The 16,103-nt window shown below is 44.2% G+C and overlaps 1 protein-coding gene across 10 annotated transcripts in view; it reads left to right on the top strand.

The window, feature by feature from the left end:
- ACACB (acetyl-CoA carboxylase beta) overlaps nucleotides 1-16,103 on the top strand; it is a 2,338,068-nt gene that overhangs the window by 1,238,430 nt on the left and 1,083,535 nt on the right. For all 10 annotated transcript variants that reach the window (XM_078667379.1, XM_078667377.1, XM_078667383.1 and 7 more), the window contains one exon: nucleotides 6,343-6,480. In XM_078667379.1, coding sequence (XP_078523505.1) covers nucleotides 6,343-6,480 — 138 coding nt within the window. The remainder of the gene's footprint in view (nucleotides 1-6,342; nucleotides 6,481-16,103) is intronic.

The raw sequence follows: 16,103 nt of genomic DNA, 5'->3' as shown, positions 1-16,103 counted from the left end.
GCTTCCGTATGATTTTAGATACATGGGTGGACACTGTGTTGAATGTGGTCACGCAGGTGAGAGGCAGTTGTGTAGTTTCCTTGGTACAAGTTTCGATCAGCCTCTCACGATTTTGGTTCTTAGCACGTTTATGAGCCTTCTCCGTAATTCTTTTCTGGTACCCTCGTTGTCTGAGCTTCGCGCTGAGGTCCTTGGCCTGTTCTTTGAAATCTGCGGTTTCGCTACAGTTACGTAAAAATTGGCCATAGGGAAGATTTTCCCTCAGTGGCCGGGGGTGGAAGCTGGAAAAATGTAGTAATGAGTTACGAGCTGTTGGCTTGAAATGTGTTTTACTTTTGAGTAGGCCTCTGGATGCTTCTATGTCTAGGTCCAGGAAAGTGTTTTTTTCTGCATTGAAACTATAGGTAAATTTCAAATCGCGGTCACAAGTGTTGAGCCATTGGCAGAAGTTGGATAGTGATTCTGTATTCCCTTCCCAGATCATGAGGATATCGTCTATATACCTCTTGTAGAACAGGATCTCCGGGTGCTTATTTCCACATCCCCGTCCTGCCGGCCCACCGGCGCTACCTGCGGTTCACGGTTGGCCACGAGCACTTTCAGTATACCGTGCTCCCCTTCGGCCTTACCAGCGCCCCACGGGTGTTCACGAAGGTGATGGCGGTGGTCGCAGCTCATCTGCACAGGTTAGGAGTTTCAGTCTTCCCCCTACCTCGACGACTGGTTGTTGAAGGCGGGCTCGCCCCAGACAGTCGTCAGCCACCTCCAGACTACGGCAGATCTCCTGCACCGGCTGGTGTTCTCCATCAATGTGCCGAAGTCACACCTGTGCCCCTCTCAGAAGCTCCTTTTCATCGGAGCGGTTCTCGACTCGGCGCGGTTTCGGGTTTATCCACCCGAACAGCTGGTCCGGGATATTCAGGCTCTGATTCCCATCTTTCAGCCGTTATCACGGGTCTCGGTCAGGTTGACGCTGCGGCTTCTGGGGCTGATGGCCTCCTGCATCCTGCTGGTGCATCACGCCAGGTGGCGGATGCGGGCTCTGCAGTGGGACCTGAAGTTTCAGTGGGCCCAGCATCAGGGCAACCTATCCGACCACGTCCGGATCTCGGAGGGCACTGCGAGACAGCTGCAGTGGTGGCTCACGGACCGCGATTGGGTCAGCGGCAGATCCCTCTCCCTTCCCCAACCGGAGCACGTAGTTGTGACGGATGCGTCCCTCCAGGGCTGGGGAGGCCACATGGGAGAGGCGGAGATCAGAGGCCTCTGGTCTCCGGCGGAGGCCCGGCTCCACATCAACCTGTTGGAGTTACGGGTGATTCGTCTAGCACTGAAAGCCTTCCTCCCCTCTGTCCGGGGGAGTGTAGTGCAGGTGTTCACGGACAACACCACCGCCATGTGGTACTGCAACAAACAGGGCGGGGTGGGGTCGTGGACCCTTTGCCAGGAGGCTCTGCGCCTCTGGCAATGGCTGGAACGCCAGGGCGTGACCCTGGTGGCTCAACACCTGGCAGGTTCTCTGAACGCCAGGGCGGACGAGCTCAGCCGTCGGTGCATGATGGATCACGAATGGCGTCTGAACTCGGACGTGGCGCAAGGCCTCTTTCAGCAATGGGGAGAGCCTTGGTTAGATCTATTCGCCACCGAAGAGAACGCGCAATGTCATCAGTTCTGCGCGTTGGAATTTCCAAGGCGGCACTCACTCGGCAACGCTTTTCGTCGCGAGTGGAGCTGCGGTCTACTGTACGCCTATACCACTTCTGCCCAGAGTGCTGAAGAAGATCAAGCGCGACCGGGCCCAAGTCATCCTTGTGGCTCCGGACTGGGCTCGAAGGTACTGGTATCCAGAGCTACTCAGTATGTCAGTCGATCCCCCGGTTCGTCTGCCTCTTCAGGAGGACCTTCTGTCGCAGCAGTAGGGGACGGTCCTCCACCCGAACCTGTCCAGTCTCCACCTCCATGCTTGGAGATTGAGCGGCGACAATTGAGGCCATTTGACTTGCCTCCTGAAGTCTGTAACGTCATTCTGGCAGCCAGGCGTCCCTCCACAAAGTCGGTATACGCCTGCAGGTGGAACAGATTTGTGGCATGGTGCACAGCAAAGGCTGTGGATCCTCTTGCTGCCCCTCTTTCTGAGGTTCTTCTCTTCCTTCTTTCTCTTGCCCAGCAGGGCTCTGCTCTGGGCACTATCAAGGGCTACCTTTCTGCCCTTTCAGGCTTTCTGAGGCTGCCTGATCAACCTTCTTTTTTCAAGTCCCCTATTGTGAATAGATTTCTAAAAGGCATCACACACACATTCCCTCCTGTTCCATTTGTGATGCCTCAGTGGGACTTGAACCTGGTTCTTACGTTTCTGATGTGCGCTCCTTTTGAGCCACTTCACAACTGTCCTCTCCGCCTTCTAACTCTGAAGACTGCTTTCCTGGTTGCCATCACCTCTGCCAGGAGAGTGAGTGAGCTCCAGGCCCTTTCTTGTACTCCACCTTTCCTTTCTGTCCATCCGGACAAAGTGGTGTTGCGTACTAAGCCATCTTTCCTGCCCAAGGTTGTCACGGCCTTCCACATCGGGCAGTCTATCACCTTGCCAACCTTCTTTCCGCCACCGCATCCCTCTAAAGAGGTAGAGCGGCTCCACCGTCTGGACCCAAAACGTGCGCTCTCATTTTACTTGGATCGCACACGCCAGTTCCGGGTGGATGACCAACTCTTTGTTGGTTACGTGGGCGCTAAGAAGGGGAAAGCGGTGCACAAGAGGACCATCTCCTGGTGGATCATCTTGTGTATCCAGGCATGCTACTCGTTGGCTAGAAAGGAGCCCCCTGTTGGATTACGGGCTCATTCCACCCGAGCCACGGCGACTACAACTGCCCTGGGCCGGGGGGTGCCCTTACAAGACATCTGTCAGGGAGCTACGTGGGCATCACTGCACACGTTTGCAAGACACTACTGCCTGGACAGCCAAGTCCGGAGGGATGGCTTCTTTGGCCGTTCTGTCCTCCAGGACTTTCTGGTGTGATTATTGGTTCGCAGACCCACCACCGGGGTTGGTACTGCTGGGGTATCTATTCTAAGGTAAGGAATCTAATACTAACGTGTCTCTTTCAGATGCACAAGTTACTACTTGTGTAACGATGTATCTGTAAGAGACATTAGTTAGTATTAGATTCCTTACCGACCCACCCATCCTCCCCGTTCTGCGAACCGATATCTAGGGTTAGGGTTACCCCCTTCAGGGCCCTAGTTTCAATGGCACCAGTGTTGGTTTTTAACATGGCTCTGCGTTTCTGGCGCGGAAAAGCTGTGTCTAAGAACAGACGTCAGCACGCGGAGGCGGCGTCTAAGTACTCCGACGACATCATCACGGCGCCCCCGATGACGGACGCGGAGCCGCAGACGACGCCTACCGACGCGCAAGGGTACTGCTACGCAAAAGTTTCCGGATCCAGTCTGACGCCTGGGGATATTCTAAGGTAAGGAATCTAATACTAACTAATGTCTCTTACAGATATATCGTTACACAAGTAGTAACTTGTGCTTTAGTGACAATACCTTCTACCAGGAGGGTGAGCAAATTCCATGCTCTGTCATCCAAGCCTCCGTACCTGACCATCTTCCCTGATAAGTTGGTGCTTCGCACTAGGGCCTCTTTCTTACTGAAATTGGTAACACCATTCCATGTGGGGCAATCAGTCACCTTGCCCACTTTCAATGCTCCTCCGCACCCCTCTAAAGAGGAGGAGCGACTTCACTGTCCCAAAAGAGAGCATTGTTGTTCTACCTTGACCGCACTAAAACGTTCTGGGTGGGCAACTAATTCTTCATGGGGTTTGTTGGTTCAAAGAAAGCACGTGCAGTGCTGAAGAGGGCTATCTCGCAGTGGGTCGCCCTCTGTATCAACATTTGCTACGGTCTGGCCAAGAAATAGCCTCCTGAATGTTTACAAGCTTATTCTTCCATTGCTAAGATTGCCACCATAGCGTCGCAACGTGGTGTTCCAGTCCTTGACATTTGTCAGGCCGCAGCATGAGCATCACAGCACAATTTCACTAAGCACTACTGCCTGGATGGTCAAGTCCGCACGGATGTCCTGTTTGGCTTCTCTGTCCTGCAGGACTTCCTGGTCCAAACTTGTTTGCAGTTCCTCCTCTGGGGATGGTATTGCTTGTGTATCTATTCAAAGGTAAGGAATCTGTGGCTAGATGTCTCTATCAAATGGACAAGTTACTTACCTTCGGCAACGCCTTATCTGGTAGAGTCATAATCCAGTTGCAGATTCCTTACTGACCCACCCATCCTCCCTGACTGCTGACAGGTTTTTAGGGTCAGGGCTGATACCTTTCAGGGCCCTCGTTCTAACCACACCACTGTCAGTGTACTTCATGGCTCTGCACTCCTGGCATGGAAAGTAACTGACGTCAGCATGCCAAGGTAACGTCCTATATAGGTGACGCGGACGTAATTGCCAAAGCAGACTATGCCACCCTTTGCCGACTGACGCCACCTACTGGCATGCAATGGTGTTGCTAGAGCAAAAGTCTTCCAGATCTAGCCAGACGTCTGTGATATTCTAAGGTAAGGAATCTGTGACTAGATTATGTCTTTACCAGATAAGGCGTTACCAAAGGGAAGTAACTTATCCTTCAATGCCTTACAATAATTTTTTTCATCTAGGGCACTGAAGTTTCGATGCTATAGCTGCTCAAGGCGTTTCCATCTCTTTTTTTTCATCCAGAGTACTTCACTGAACCAGAAAATCAAAAGGGTAACTAGTAGGACCCTAGCCCTTACTCGTCCGTAAAACAGTATTAACCTGATTGAATTATGTGCAGAGTTGCTTTAACAAAGGGGGGGGGGGGACATCACCCAACTTTCTCAGTTTAACCAAAAGATTGATTTCAACCAATAACAGTCTCAAGCACACACAAGAAATTCAAATAACTGTTCAGTATTAAGTCTTGAACCATAAGATATTCTTTCGTTGTTTATTATCAGCCTCTTGACCAATCTTTGAGCCAACACGTATTTCATTGTATGGGGCATCATGCCCTAAAACTACATCAGGGCTGTAGAGTATTCGAAAGACTACTCCACTCCTTATCTCTGGTTAACTTTTCTATGCAGAGTGTCAAATACAAGTTGATAGCATTAATCCATTCAAGTCAACGAAGTATCTGCTTGTTATTCGGTATGAACAAAGAACCCTTCTCAGCCGCCTTGCTAATGTGATAAATTCAACCTATATTTCCCTCTACACAGATGGGAACATTCTCCCTCAAAACCGCGTATCAGTATTGCACAAGCAAGTACGCTTGATTAGTGGCGTTGAACCATTCAGCTGAGGGTTTAAGGCATTTAGCTGTACATTTAATCATAGATGCAATAAGATTGAGCATACAGTAATCCAATTCTCCAATTGTTAGTTAGCTGCTTCTACACTTTCACTCAAACGTGGACGATTTGCAGCTAGATCATCCGTAAAGGCAGCAGGGGTAACCTTCCTCAATTTTTGTGACTACCTCTGCCTACTTACACTTGCAATAGGTATTGGAGTGGATTGGAAGATCTGAAAATGTATGGCGTAATGGTCAGACCAGATCAGAGACATAGGAGATTTCACCCTCGCTCCTGCAAAATTGGAAAAAATCGGGTCCAGCATATTCTGAAGTATCCATCAAAAGAGCAACTTACTTACCTTCGGTGATGCTCTAATGATCTGGTGGGTATTGTCTTTAACCACAGATTTAACACTTCTCTCCCACCTCTCCCTTCTGTGGAGCTGTCTATTTTTGCCTTCTAAATAGGTTCCTCATTAGAGATCTGTACATTGATCCCTTCAACTGTATTGTATTCTGCGTCTGGGGCGTGGAAATAATCATTTAATAAACTGATGTTGGAGCTGTGGGCTTATATTTGGCTCGTCTCGGTCACTTCCGAGGCGGAACAAGTTCAACGCTGAGCAGAGATGCACAGCACCACTACATGGCGGAACCCAGGAGCACTGCTGTGAAACTTTCCGGATCCACTCTGGCACCTGGAGAGTATTCTAAAGGTGAAGAATCTTCAGTTAAATAGAGTAACCTCTAGATAGTACATTACTGGATGTAAGTAACAATGTGTTTAATGATCATTTTTTTTGTTGGTCATTTTCTTTAACTTTTAACATTTTGCATGCTTTATTATTAATTCATACTTCATGCTTTTTGCTAGTCTTTGTATATAACTTTGTGTGTTATTGGTTTTATAGGGTTGTTTACCCAAAATAAACATTTGTTTTTGAAAAAAATAAATTTAAATACAGGTAAATAAATGTGTTTAATAATACCCTTTCCATTCCTCATTCAGAATGTCTCTGCCAATCAGTGCTACCCACCTAGAGTTAAACCGTCAAAGCAGTGAACTTTTCATGGACAATGGCTTCTCTCCCCTATGCCAAAGAATGGGTGCAATGGTTGCCTTTGATAAGTTTGAGGATTTCACAAGGTAGGAGAATACATTACTTATTGCACACATGTGTCTTTGAACCCACGTCATGCAACTGACCTGGCCTTTCAGAAGACATGAAAGGATGTTGTGGGTGTGGAACTTTGATTTAACAATGCTATGCAACCTGTTTAACATGCAAGTGTAACCTTTAACAAGTTTCCCTTCCCTTCTCTCTCTCTCTCTCTCACACACACCCATACATATCTGTGTCTGTGTATATATATATATACATATATAGATATATATATATATATATATATATATATATATATATATATATATATATATATATATATATATAGCAATATACATACATACATACAGCAGCAGTTCTACAAAAAAGGAGCTGCACAAGTAGACGTAGACAGTTGGAAATATGTAAAACTAACTAAGGAAATATTTCAAAAAGTTCCTGAGTGTTTCTTGTTCTAGTTGGGTTCGGCCTGAGTGTCTGAATCGAGAGATTTGTGTGTATTGAATGGGTGACCAGATTTCCAGGCATGCAGATCTCTGTGATTAAACTGTTTCTAATTCAAGCTATACTGGTTGCTTTTCCGCTAGTGAAATGGGCTTTGGGTACACTAGGTAAATGTGGGCGCGCTATCTGATAAGGTAGTGGGATTTATGCTTCTACCCATCTTGCAATTGAATGTTTGGAACTAGCTAAACGTTGTTTAATGTGACCGCAGTTAATAAATTACGGTTTAGTTCTTCTGATAGTTTTATTTCTGTCTAGATAGTACTTTAAGACTTCCTTTACGTCTAGTGAGTGCAGGGATCTCTCTGCTCGAGTTAATGGGTTAGGAAAAAACATAGGAAGAGTAATAGTTTGGTTGCTATGGAAATCGGGCACTTATTTTGGAAGGATAGCTGGATGTGTCCTTAAAACGACTCGATTAGAGTTTAAATTAGTAAATAGCCCATTATCCAATAAAGTCTACAATTCAATAACCCTTCCAGCAGATGTGATTAGAATGATAAATATGGTCTTCGATGGAAGGTGCTGCAGTATTGAGCTTATCTATAAGTTTGAATGGAGGCCCTATTTGCTTAGATAGAACTAGATTGAGGTCCCAAGATGGAGCTGATGTATTTATTGGTAGATAAACTTTAAGGCTTTCATAAATTCTTTTACCACAGAATTTAAAGAAAGATTTCTGTTGGGGAGACTTTCTGTAGACTGTTCTAGCCTCCAGATGGAGGACATTTGTAGTTTTGATTTTGTCAGATGATGTAGATTTGGTAAGATTACTTTTTCTTAACAAGTGATATAGTTGTAAGCTCTATTCAGGGACCAAATACAGAATCTTTCTCAAATAAAGGGGCAGCAAGATTTTGTTGAGGAACGTTTTGCTCCTAGTAAAATTTCCATACATTCTAGAGGTGCTCCTGGGTTCGTGAAAGATGTCAGAGAATATAGTTTATGACTTCGGTGAAGGTACTTGCAATGCAGACACAGCATGACATGTATGCAACCTTTTCTTCCTGTCCAACATAACAGTACCCCTCATGCGGGTTACTGTTTTTATCTGGAGAAGTGTGGGAACACACTATTTAGAACATTTGTTGTAATCTAGTTAATTAATCTCTATTTTTGTCTTTCAAATGTTAGTGTGCAAAAAACACATTTTGTAAAATGCCGTTGAATCACCAGATATTATTGGTAAGCCAAATTCATAGTCACATGAATAGCACCTATTCCTATACTACATCCCATCCCCAAATCTTTTCTTGTCGTAACTAGGGCTATGTCCCTGAACTATTTATTCCTGGCAATGTGCATATCTCTTCTTTATACCCATTTTCATTCAGTGTGTCCGATGGATTTATGCATGGTCGAAACAAAATAAAAAAATCATAAGTTGCAGCTTGGTTGATGGCACTGGATGTCATATGATTTTTGACAACTGACAAACGCTAGATGTCTCTGCAACTGTAAGAGTTTAAAGATGTAATGATATAGTACTTTTGGAGATTAACCATCACAGATTTACAGAAGAAAACATTATGAACTATTTCAATTTTTCTCCTACTTACATTTTCTTAGCTTTTAATTTCAGCAGTTAGTGCCTCTATGAAAATCATGAGGGAACCACACAAATGGCATATTGCTGAATTCATATTATGCCTACTTTTAAAAAATGTACAGCTTCTAGGTTCATTCTTGTTTCTTACACTTCTTTCCCCCACTAACTGCTAGTAAGTAGAAATCTTCTTTTTTTTTTTTAAAACAGTGCCTGTTCTTAAAGCTGGGAAGAAGGGGGGTCATTATAGCAAAACAAACAAGATGATGGACGGAATGTTGCACAATGGCGAAACATTCACCCCCAGTCACAGATCTGGGTTTAATCCATCGTTATTTTGCTCACCGAGCCACTCCAGTTCAGACATGGCCATATGCAAATCAGTCTTGGCCCTGTGCCTCATGAGAACAGTCCAGCCCGGACTGCCAAGCCATGTCTTTCCTGGACCGGAATCAAGCATCCTAGGACCGGTTTCTGGCTATCAGCCGTCTTCAGCCAGGATAGCTTGACTCCAGTGGCGTAGTGAGCAAGGGACCCACGTCTGGGCATACCCTTCCCACTCATTATAGCATAGCAAACCATTTCTGTTAAAAAATAAAACGCACAGTTTCTTGAAAGGCACGTCTTTTGGAAAAAAACTATTTCCCCACATTTTAGCTATTTTGTTGCACCCCTTTATGGGAAACCACTACCTCTGGGGTTCCTTTAGAATCTCGAAATGTTGGAAAATGGACACAAATTTGGCCTAGATATTTTGTGTGGGAAAGGGTAGGCTAAGGTGCCCCAAATATTTATTTTAAAAAAGGGTTCAACATGTGGGCTGGGGGCGGAGGGAACTATGGGCATCATGAAGGAAGCAGCACTTAAAGGATTGAATATGAAATATTTTAGTCCAAGATTATTGGTCTAATGTGGTTTCTTATGTGCAGCAGTGGGTGCAGATGTTTCCAGCAAGGCCTTCGTAATAGCCCAAATCACTGTCAAGTTCTCCTTACTTTGTGATCAGTTTTGGCTTTTGTGCATTAAAAATGCTCTATTTCTTACCCATTTCCACCAAACATTCTCAGGGGAGAATACTGTAATCAAAAAATACAAAATAAAATAAAAGGTATGCTTTTACACACACATTATTGCATTTTTGTTTAGACATGAAAGTACTTACAGCAACAACTGACATAGGATTAACAGTGAGTAAGTAAATATTGTTACATAGAGCCCCAATGATGTCATATTTGGTACAGGAGATCTCATTGTAGTGAAACTAAATAACGATAAACTCCATCACCCCCTCCAACCCATTGACCAGGTCACCTAATTTAGGAAACCCAAATATGAATCTACACGCAAGAGGGGATATAGAAGTGATCTAAGCATGCAAGGGGAGGCTAAAAAGACCCTATACCTGAATGGACAAGGAAGAGAAGGGACCTAACCAAGCCACCATCCATAATTGTTAACTAGAAGAGAACCCACAGCATTGTTGACAGACTCACTGGGTGTAATGAGGTTTCCAACAGAGCAGCATCTGCATTGGGAATCGCTGTAAAGTATGTGCAAGATACGGTTAACCAGCTGCGATGTCCTGCACCTTAAACCCCTCTAAAAGAGCATCCCATTCGAGGGAGTTGGGTTTTTTGCGAGGCCACGATACTCCTCTCAATGAAGAGCATATCTCTCCACAAATCCCCAGTGGGCCACCTCGTCTCACCATTGGTCTGACTTTGGGTCGGTCGGGGATGTCCATTGTTGAGTTTTGAGCCTCTTCACCAATAATAAGGCCAAATCCTCAAAGGGCAATACTATCTTGGAAGCTAAAGGATGGAGGCTAAGAAGACACTGCGCCGGCGTGCTTCATTGCTCCAACCCCGCAACATCAGATAAGGCTAATGCTACCCCGGCCCAGTACGTGGATGAACAGGGACAAGTCCGTAGCATATGTAAGAGGTCAGCCTCTGAAGCCTTACAACGGGAGCAGCCGGAGGAGTTGGTGGAGAAATCTTAGCAAGCCTATGTGGTGTTAGGTACGCCCCGTGCAGAATAGAAAACTGGATAAATGTAAATCTAGAATTGCGTGAAACATTAATGGGATATTCAAGTATATGTGGCCAGTCTTTATCTGGGATTTCCCAAATGAGACCTGCTTCCCAAGTCTGTTTTAAAGAAATCAGCGACACCTCCAGATGTGCCCGAAGCTCGTGATAGAGCCAGTGAATAAGATACCTCCCATTCCCTAGGGTGTGTACTGCCTGAAGCAATTCGTGCCCGTCGGGATCTTTCCCATTTTGGGCCCAATGCTGCCGCAAGTATTGGACTATGCTGGCATGTGTCAAAAATAATTTCTTGGGGACAACTTACATGTGCTCGAAATCTGCATTTGACAGTAGCGTACTATCCTGATATAGCGATCCCACTGTCAACACCCCTTCCTGTTCCCGCTGACTCAGAAAAGGCACTGTGAGATTTCCCGAGAATGTGGTTAGACCACAGAGAGCAATATTTGGTGCATACAGTGAGGCGATCTTTATGTACATCACCTCTAGTTTCCATAAGACAATGGCTAGCTGAAGCCGGAGAGAACACGTTCGCATGGGGGTCACACCGAGGCATATCAATCTGTGGAGTTGACCAGGGTCAATCTGGGCGGGCATGTGACCTATCTTTGACAATTTACAACCAGCTAGCCAATAAGACATCCATTATAATTGCCCAACTATACAGTAAGCCTTAAAGTCGGGGGCCCCAAGGCCACCCTTAGTCGTGGGAAGCTGCAATTTAGTAAGTCCCACCCTGTGGTGCCCAGTACCCCAGGCGAGTTCCTCTAACAAAGTATTCAATATTCAGAGCACCCAAGCCAGCACTACCACGGAAAGGTTCACAAAATACAGGAGGCGTGGTAACACCACCATCTTCCCCAGTACCAGCCGGCCCGCGAATGACCAGGGCAGTAGTGACCCAAGAAATAATTTGCAAGTGAAGTGATCGCCCTCACAAGGTTACCTTCAAGCAAGTCAATTGTATCCCAGTGGATATGAATACCCAAGTAGCAGAAAGTGTGAGCAGCAAATGGTAGTTGCTGTTCTCCGAATCTCAAAGCTGGCGCCAATAGGATTGTCCACAAATTGAAAGGCTCAGGATTTTTCACTGTTGATACGAAGGCCACAAAGTTTTCCAAGGATTTCAGTAAAATGGGGTATGCCCTGTAACCTGGTACAGAGATCCTGAAAGTAAAGGATCATGTCATCTGCGTACAATGACACAGAGTGCATCGCTTGACCTACTGATACACCCCAACCACAACTGTTTGCTTCAAAACATCACTTTTCAGCTTTTTTTACAGAAAATTCTGAAGATAAAAAACAACTACTTCCCACCCCCTTTTTTTCCATGTTGATTCCCATTGCCAGAAAATATCAGTTGGAGAAAAACACTGTACATGTCAGGCAGTGTTTCAGTGATGGTTGGCATTTGCCCATACACTGCCACCATGGCTACTGCACCAAAAATCAAAACAGACGAAATACTCTCAGAACAAAGAGATAACTACCAAGTATATGACGTCCACAATCAAAACAATGGAATTCTTCAGTCCTGCGCATTAAGTCATAGAGGTATTGACAGAGTAGGCAGGGGAAACCTAAGCAGGACTAATATGCACTTGCGAAGGGATGAGCTAGCATTGGACACAAAGAGTCAGTAACCTGGAAAGGACCTGCTGACATTTTTGTATAGGATAGTGGGCACTAAAAGGCAATCACCTGATTCAGGAAGTCCAAAGGCAAATTAACACAGGGCTTCGGGAAACCAATGCATAAACAAGCAAGTGGTAGTCTAGCAGTAGTTTAGCAACGGAAAGATGGTTTGCCTGATTATAGTGTATATCAGAAGTACCTTCTATAGCACAATCTTCAAAAGCTAATAATGTTTTTTTTCTAAAACTCTTTGTCATTAAAAACCGTCATAAAAAACTGACCTTAAATTAAAACTTACGATTGTCGCCTCTCCTTTTTCTTTTAAATGGCCGTGCCCTTCCACTCTGTCCTCTGCATTGCTCTTTTCTCTGTGCACAACCTACTGTCACGTGCATGTTACATACCCCTGTAACAGTACTTAATGTCCTCCAACTTGTTTTTTAATCCCAACAAACGTGCATGAGCGCACATCCCCTCTTCCCCTCCCAGTGATGATCACAACTAAATCCTATTAATTGAGTCCACCTTAAAGAAACTGGAGGGACTGCATGGAATGGTTTGCTTAAGATCACAAGACTAATCCCAATAACCAATAACACTGGACTAACCACTAACCGTTGGTTTCGCTACCTGGCATAAAGCTCTTCAACACCTTGTTGAAGGTATTAAACGCTATAAAAATTTCTATTACATTTAGATACCTATCGAGGCCATTCCTAGATTTCCTGCCATTTTTCCAAAAGGCATTAATTAGGTTTCCGTGGTTTTTATTACGATTTAAGTGAAAGGTGCAACAGAAAACCAACATACCCATCACTTATTTCCCCAGAAGAAAAAAGCAATCCCCCTTACTCACCCCCTCAATGTAAACTCCGTATAACGCCCATTGTTCCCACCTAACTAATTTATGGCTCCCTCTGGACACCTAATTCATAACCCTCTGACCCACTTTAAAGCCTATCTTCCCCTATTTGTCTTTATCAAGTTGACCCAGAATTCTAAGTTCAGAATTCTTGATCTCTGTAGCCTCGACTGAGGTAAAGGATGATCGGGTCCCATAGTTCACAAAATGTCTGTTCTAACCTCAGTGTTTCATAGGCTAGTTTCTCATCTCCAATCACAGACCATAACCTCTGCATTCAGAACTCTGCTAATAATACCTGCTCCTTACCCCACAGTGACAAGAATACTTTCTTAATAGCTAAAAAGAGATTGGAGATAGTTTCCCTACAGCAGTGTGTAGAGGGAATGTTCCCTAGATTAGCCTATCAGGAAGTACCATCTGTGGGAAACTTAAGCAGTCAACACTCCTTTGTTTTCGTTGGTTTAGACCAGTGGTTTTCAACCTTTTGACTCCTGAGGACCCCCACTGATTCACTTCTGGAAGCCGTGGACCCCCAAGCAATTTGTACGATTTACATTTCAAAGAGTAATTTGCAAAAAATACACTAACAAGTACACACCAAACAAATACTTGATTTACTAAAGAATTTATTATTTTATGTTGGAAAAAATATGCAAAGGATGGCTTTAAGGGGTCTCTCTCCCCAAGAAAATATGGGGAAAAATAGTGCATTCTACAACACATTTGTCATTATATATTCAATTGTATCAGCTTTTAAATCATAGTAAATGATGAAATCTGAAAGAAACACGTTAGGTATAGATTCCTTACCTTAGAATTACCCCCAGGCGTCAGACTGGTTCCGGAAAGTTTTTTGTCAGCAGTAGTACCTCTGCGCATCGGAAGGTGGCCTCGGTCGGCTCCGCGTCCGTCGTTGGCGTTGTGTCGACAACAGTCTTGGTAGGGGCTCTTTAATGATTTCCCTCACTATCACCCTCCAACAGTGCCTCTCATCTCTCCATAGCCCCTTCTGTCACATGTATTTCATTTGTTTTAAAGCACCTCTTATACCAGTGTAGGGTATCTGAGCACTTCACATCACACACATTCAGAGACAGTGAATCATACTTCTGTAAATGTGTATAGAAATTGTTTCATAAGGCAAAGGAGACCACAGAGTGTAGGATTCACATGTCATACATACTGGTAGGCATTTTTTGAGAGTGCTTGGTCTGGAGAAGCACACACTCAGGATTCAGACCATAATTCAGTGGTTAGTGTCGACTTTAATAATAATTTATTCCCACCCAAACCTTTTTAGCAGCATCAGGATATAGAAAGACTGGGAAAAAACATAACTTACTAATTTATACAATGCAGTTTGCATGCAGCTCTTTAATGGCAGTTCATAGCTCACTGTGCTAGATTATGATTGTAACTTGTGAACTGCACAGTAACAAAAGAATCTCTGTGACAAAAGCAGTAACCCACTTATCTATAAATGTAAAATACTGGTCTTTAAAATTCATGGTACACAATCTTTGCAGCAGGCATATCAACCATCTGCGCTACCATAGATGAGTCAAAGCTGCAATTAGACAAAACTCCAATCTCTCTCCAACAGGTACATTAATCACCAGAGTTATCTTGACACGTATTGTTGCTGGAAAACTGCAGGATATACAAGGAACTTTGCATTGCTTTTAAAACAGCTGCCTACGAACCTCTTCGGAGTGTGTCGCAGACCCCAGTTTAGAACCGCTGGTTTCGATGACTATAGTGCCACCTATAAATAAACATGTAGATCACTTCTTCCCCTTGCTCATGTCTCACAAACGTAGCTATTCTGTGGAACGTCTCCTCCCTTTGGCTTACTTACAGAGTGATGTTTAGCACCCTTTACTATTTGAGTTGTAATGGACGTTTGCTACTTAAGTGCTGTGAGTTGAGGATTGAATACTTCCTATACACTAAATGTATTGAAAGACAGTGTTTTGAGGAACCTCACGAAAGATAATAGCCCTTTCGTTGTCCCTGCCATCAAAGCAGGGTGGAGTACCCAGTGCCTCTATTGTCAGTAGTGGAATTGTTCCTCTTAAGAATGTATGAACTCCCTTTTCATGTCTTCAAATGGGTGACCCACACCTCTGTCAAATGTGTCTTCTAGTCTAAAGCAGTCTCTTCTCCTTCCTTATCTTGAATTGATCGCGGTCTCAGCCCAGACTTAAGTCCACATTGCAAAAGAGTGGAGTAAATGGCGAGGGAGGAGTGGTTAGCCCATTGTGCTGCTCAAGTAATCCCATACAGAGAGGGTGGCTCCGGTGGTTGGGAGAATAGAAAAGAATACTTGTCTGATATTTCACACATTAATTTCCAAATGTGGATGTAAACCTTCCCCAGCTGGTCTCCATTAGTATGTTTTCTTATCCATGTCCTCATACATAGAGATGATGCATACAAACAGTAAATCTCGGCCACTGTATTGTTTTTATCATGGGTAATGTATATCCTACTTCTCCTAAATAGTTTTTCTTTGGCCACTTGTAATGTGTTTTTCTTTAGGTGAACATGAACCTGAAAGTTGAAAGCTTAGCCTACTCTTTGGCATCTTAAAATACCTCCTCGAGCTGGCCCCAAAATCATCATTCTTGTACTGACCATTGTCACACATAAGGTTCAAATACTCATCTGCCATGCATTTCTCTTATTCTCCCTCCATAGTAGTGTCTATTTGTGTGCCGCTAGAGACCTCTTTTTCTCTTAGGGGTAAATCCGTATTCTTTAGCAAGCTGCCTGTCTTTTTTCAAACATCCTGCATGCATTTTTCATATATTATCTCTTAAATGACTCTTTATCTCTGTGCTTGAATGTCTTGAACTGAAGTGCCTTATCTCTACAATTCTTAAGTGTTCAGAAGGATTACTTATCCCTTCATCATTACAAGACTCACCCTAGCTTACTGGCCATATAAATTACTTTGCTAACCATTCATTTAAGTATTTGTGTTTCAACACAGTGTGTTGTTGTGGGCATGGTACTTTCATGCTTGTCTCAGATTCCATC

This window comes from Lissotriton helveticus, chromosome 11, assembly GCF_964261635.1.
Source record: "Lissotriton helveticus chromosome 11, aLisHel1.1, whole genome shotgun sequence".
Classification (NCBI taxonomy): Eukaryota; Metazoa; Chordata; class Amphibia; order Caudata; family Salamandridae; genus Lissotriton; species Lissotriton helveticus.
This window is presented reverse-complemented; position numbering and strand designations above follow the sequence as displayed.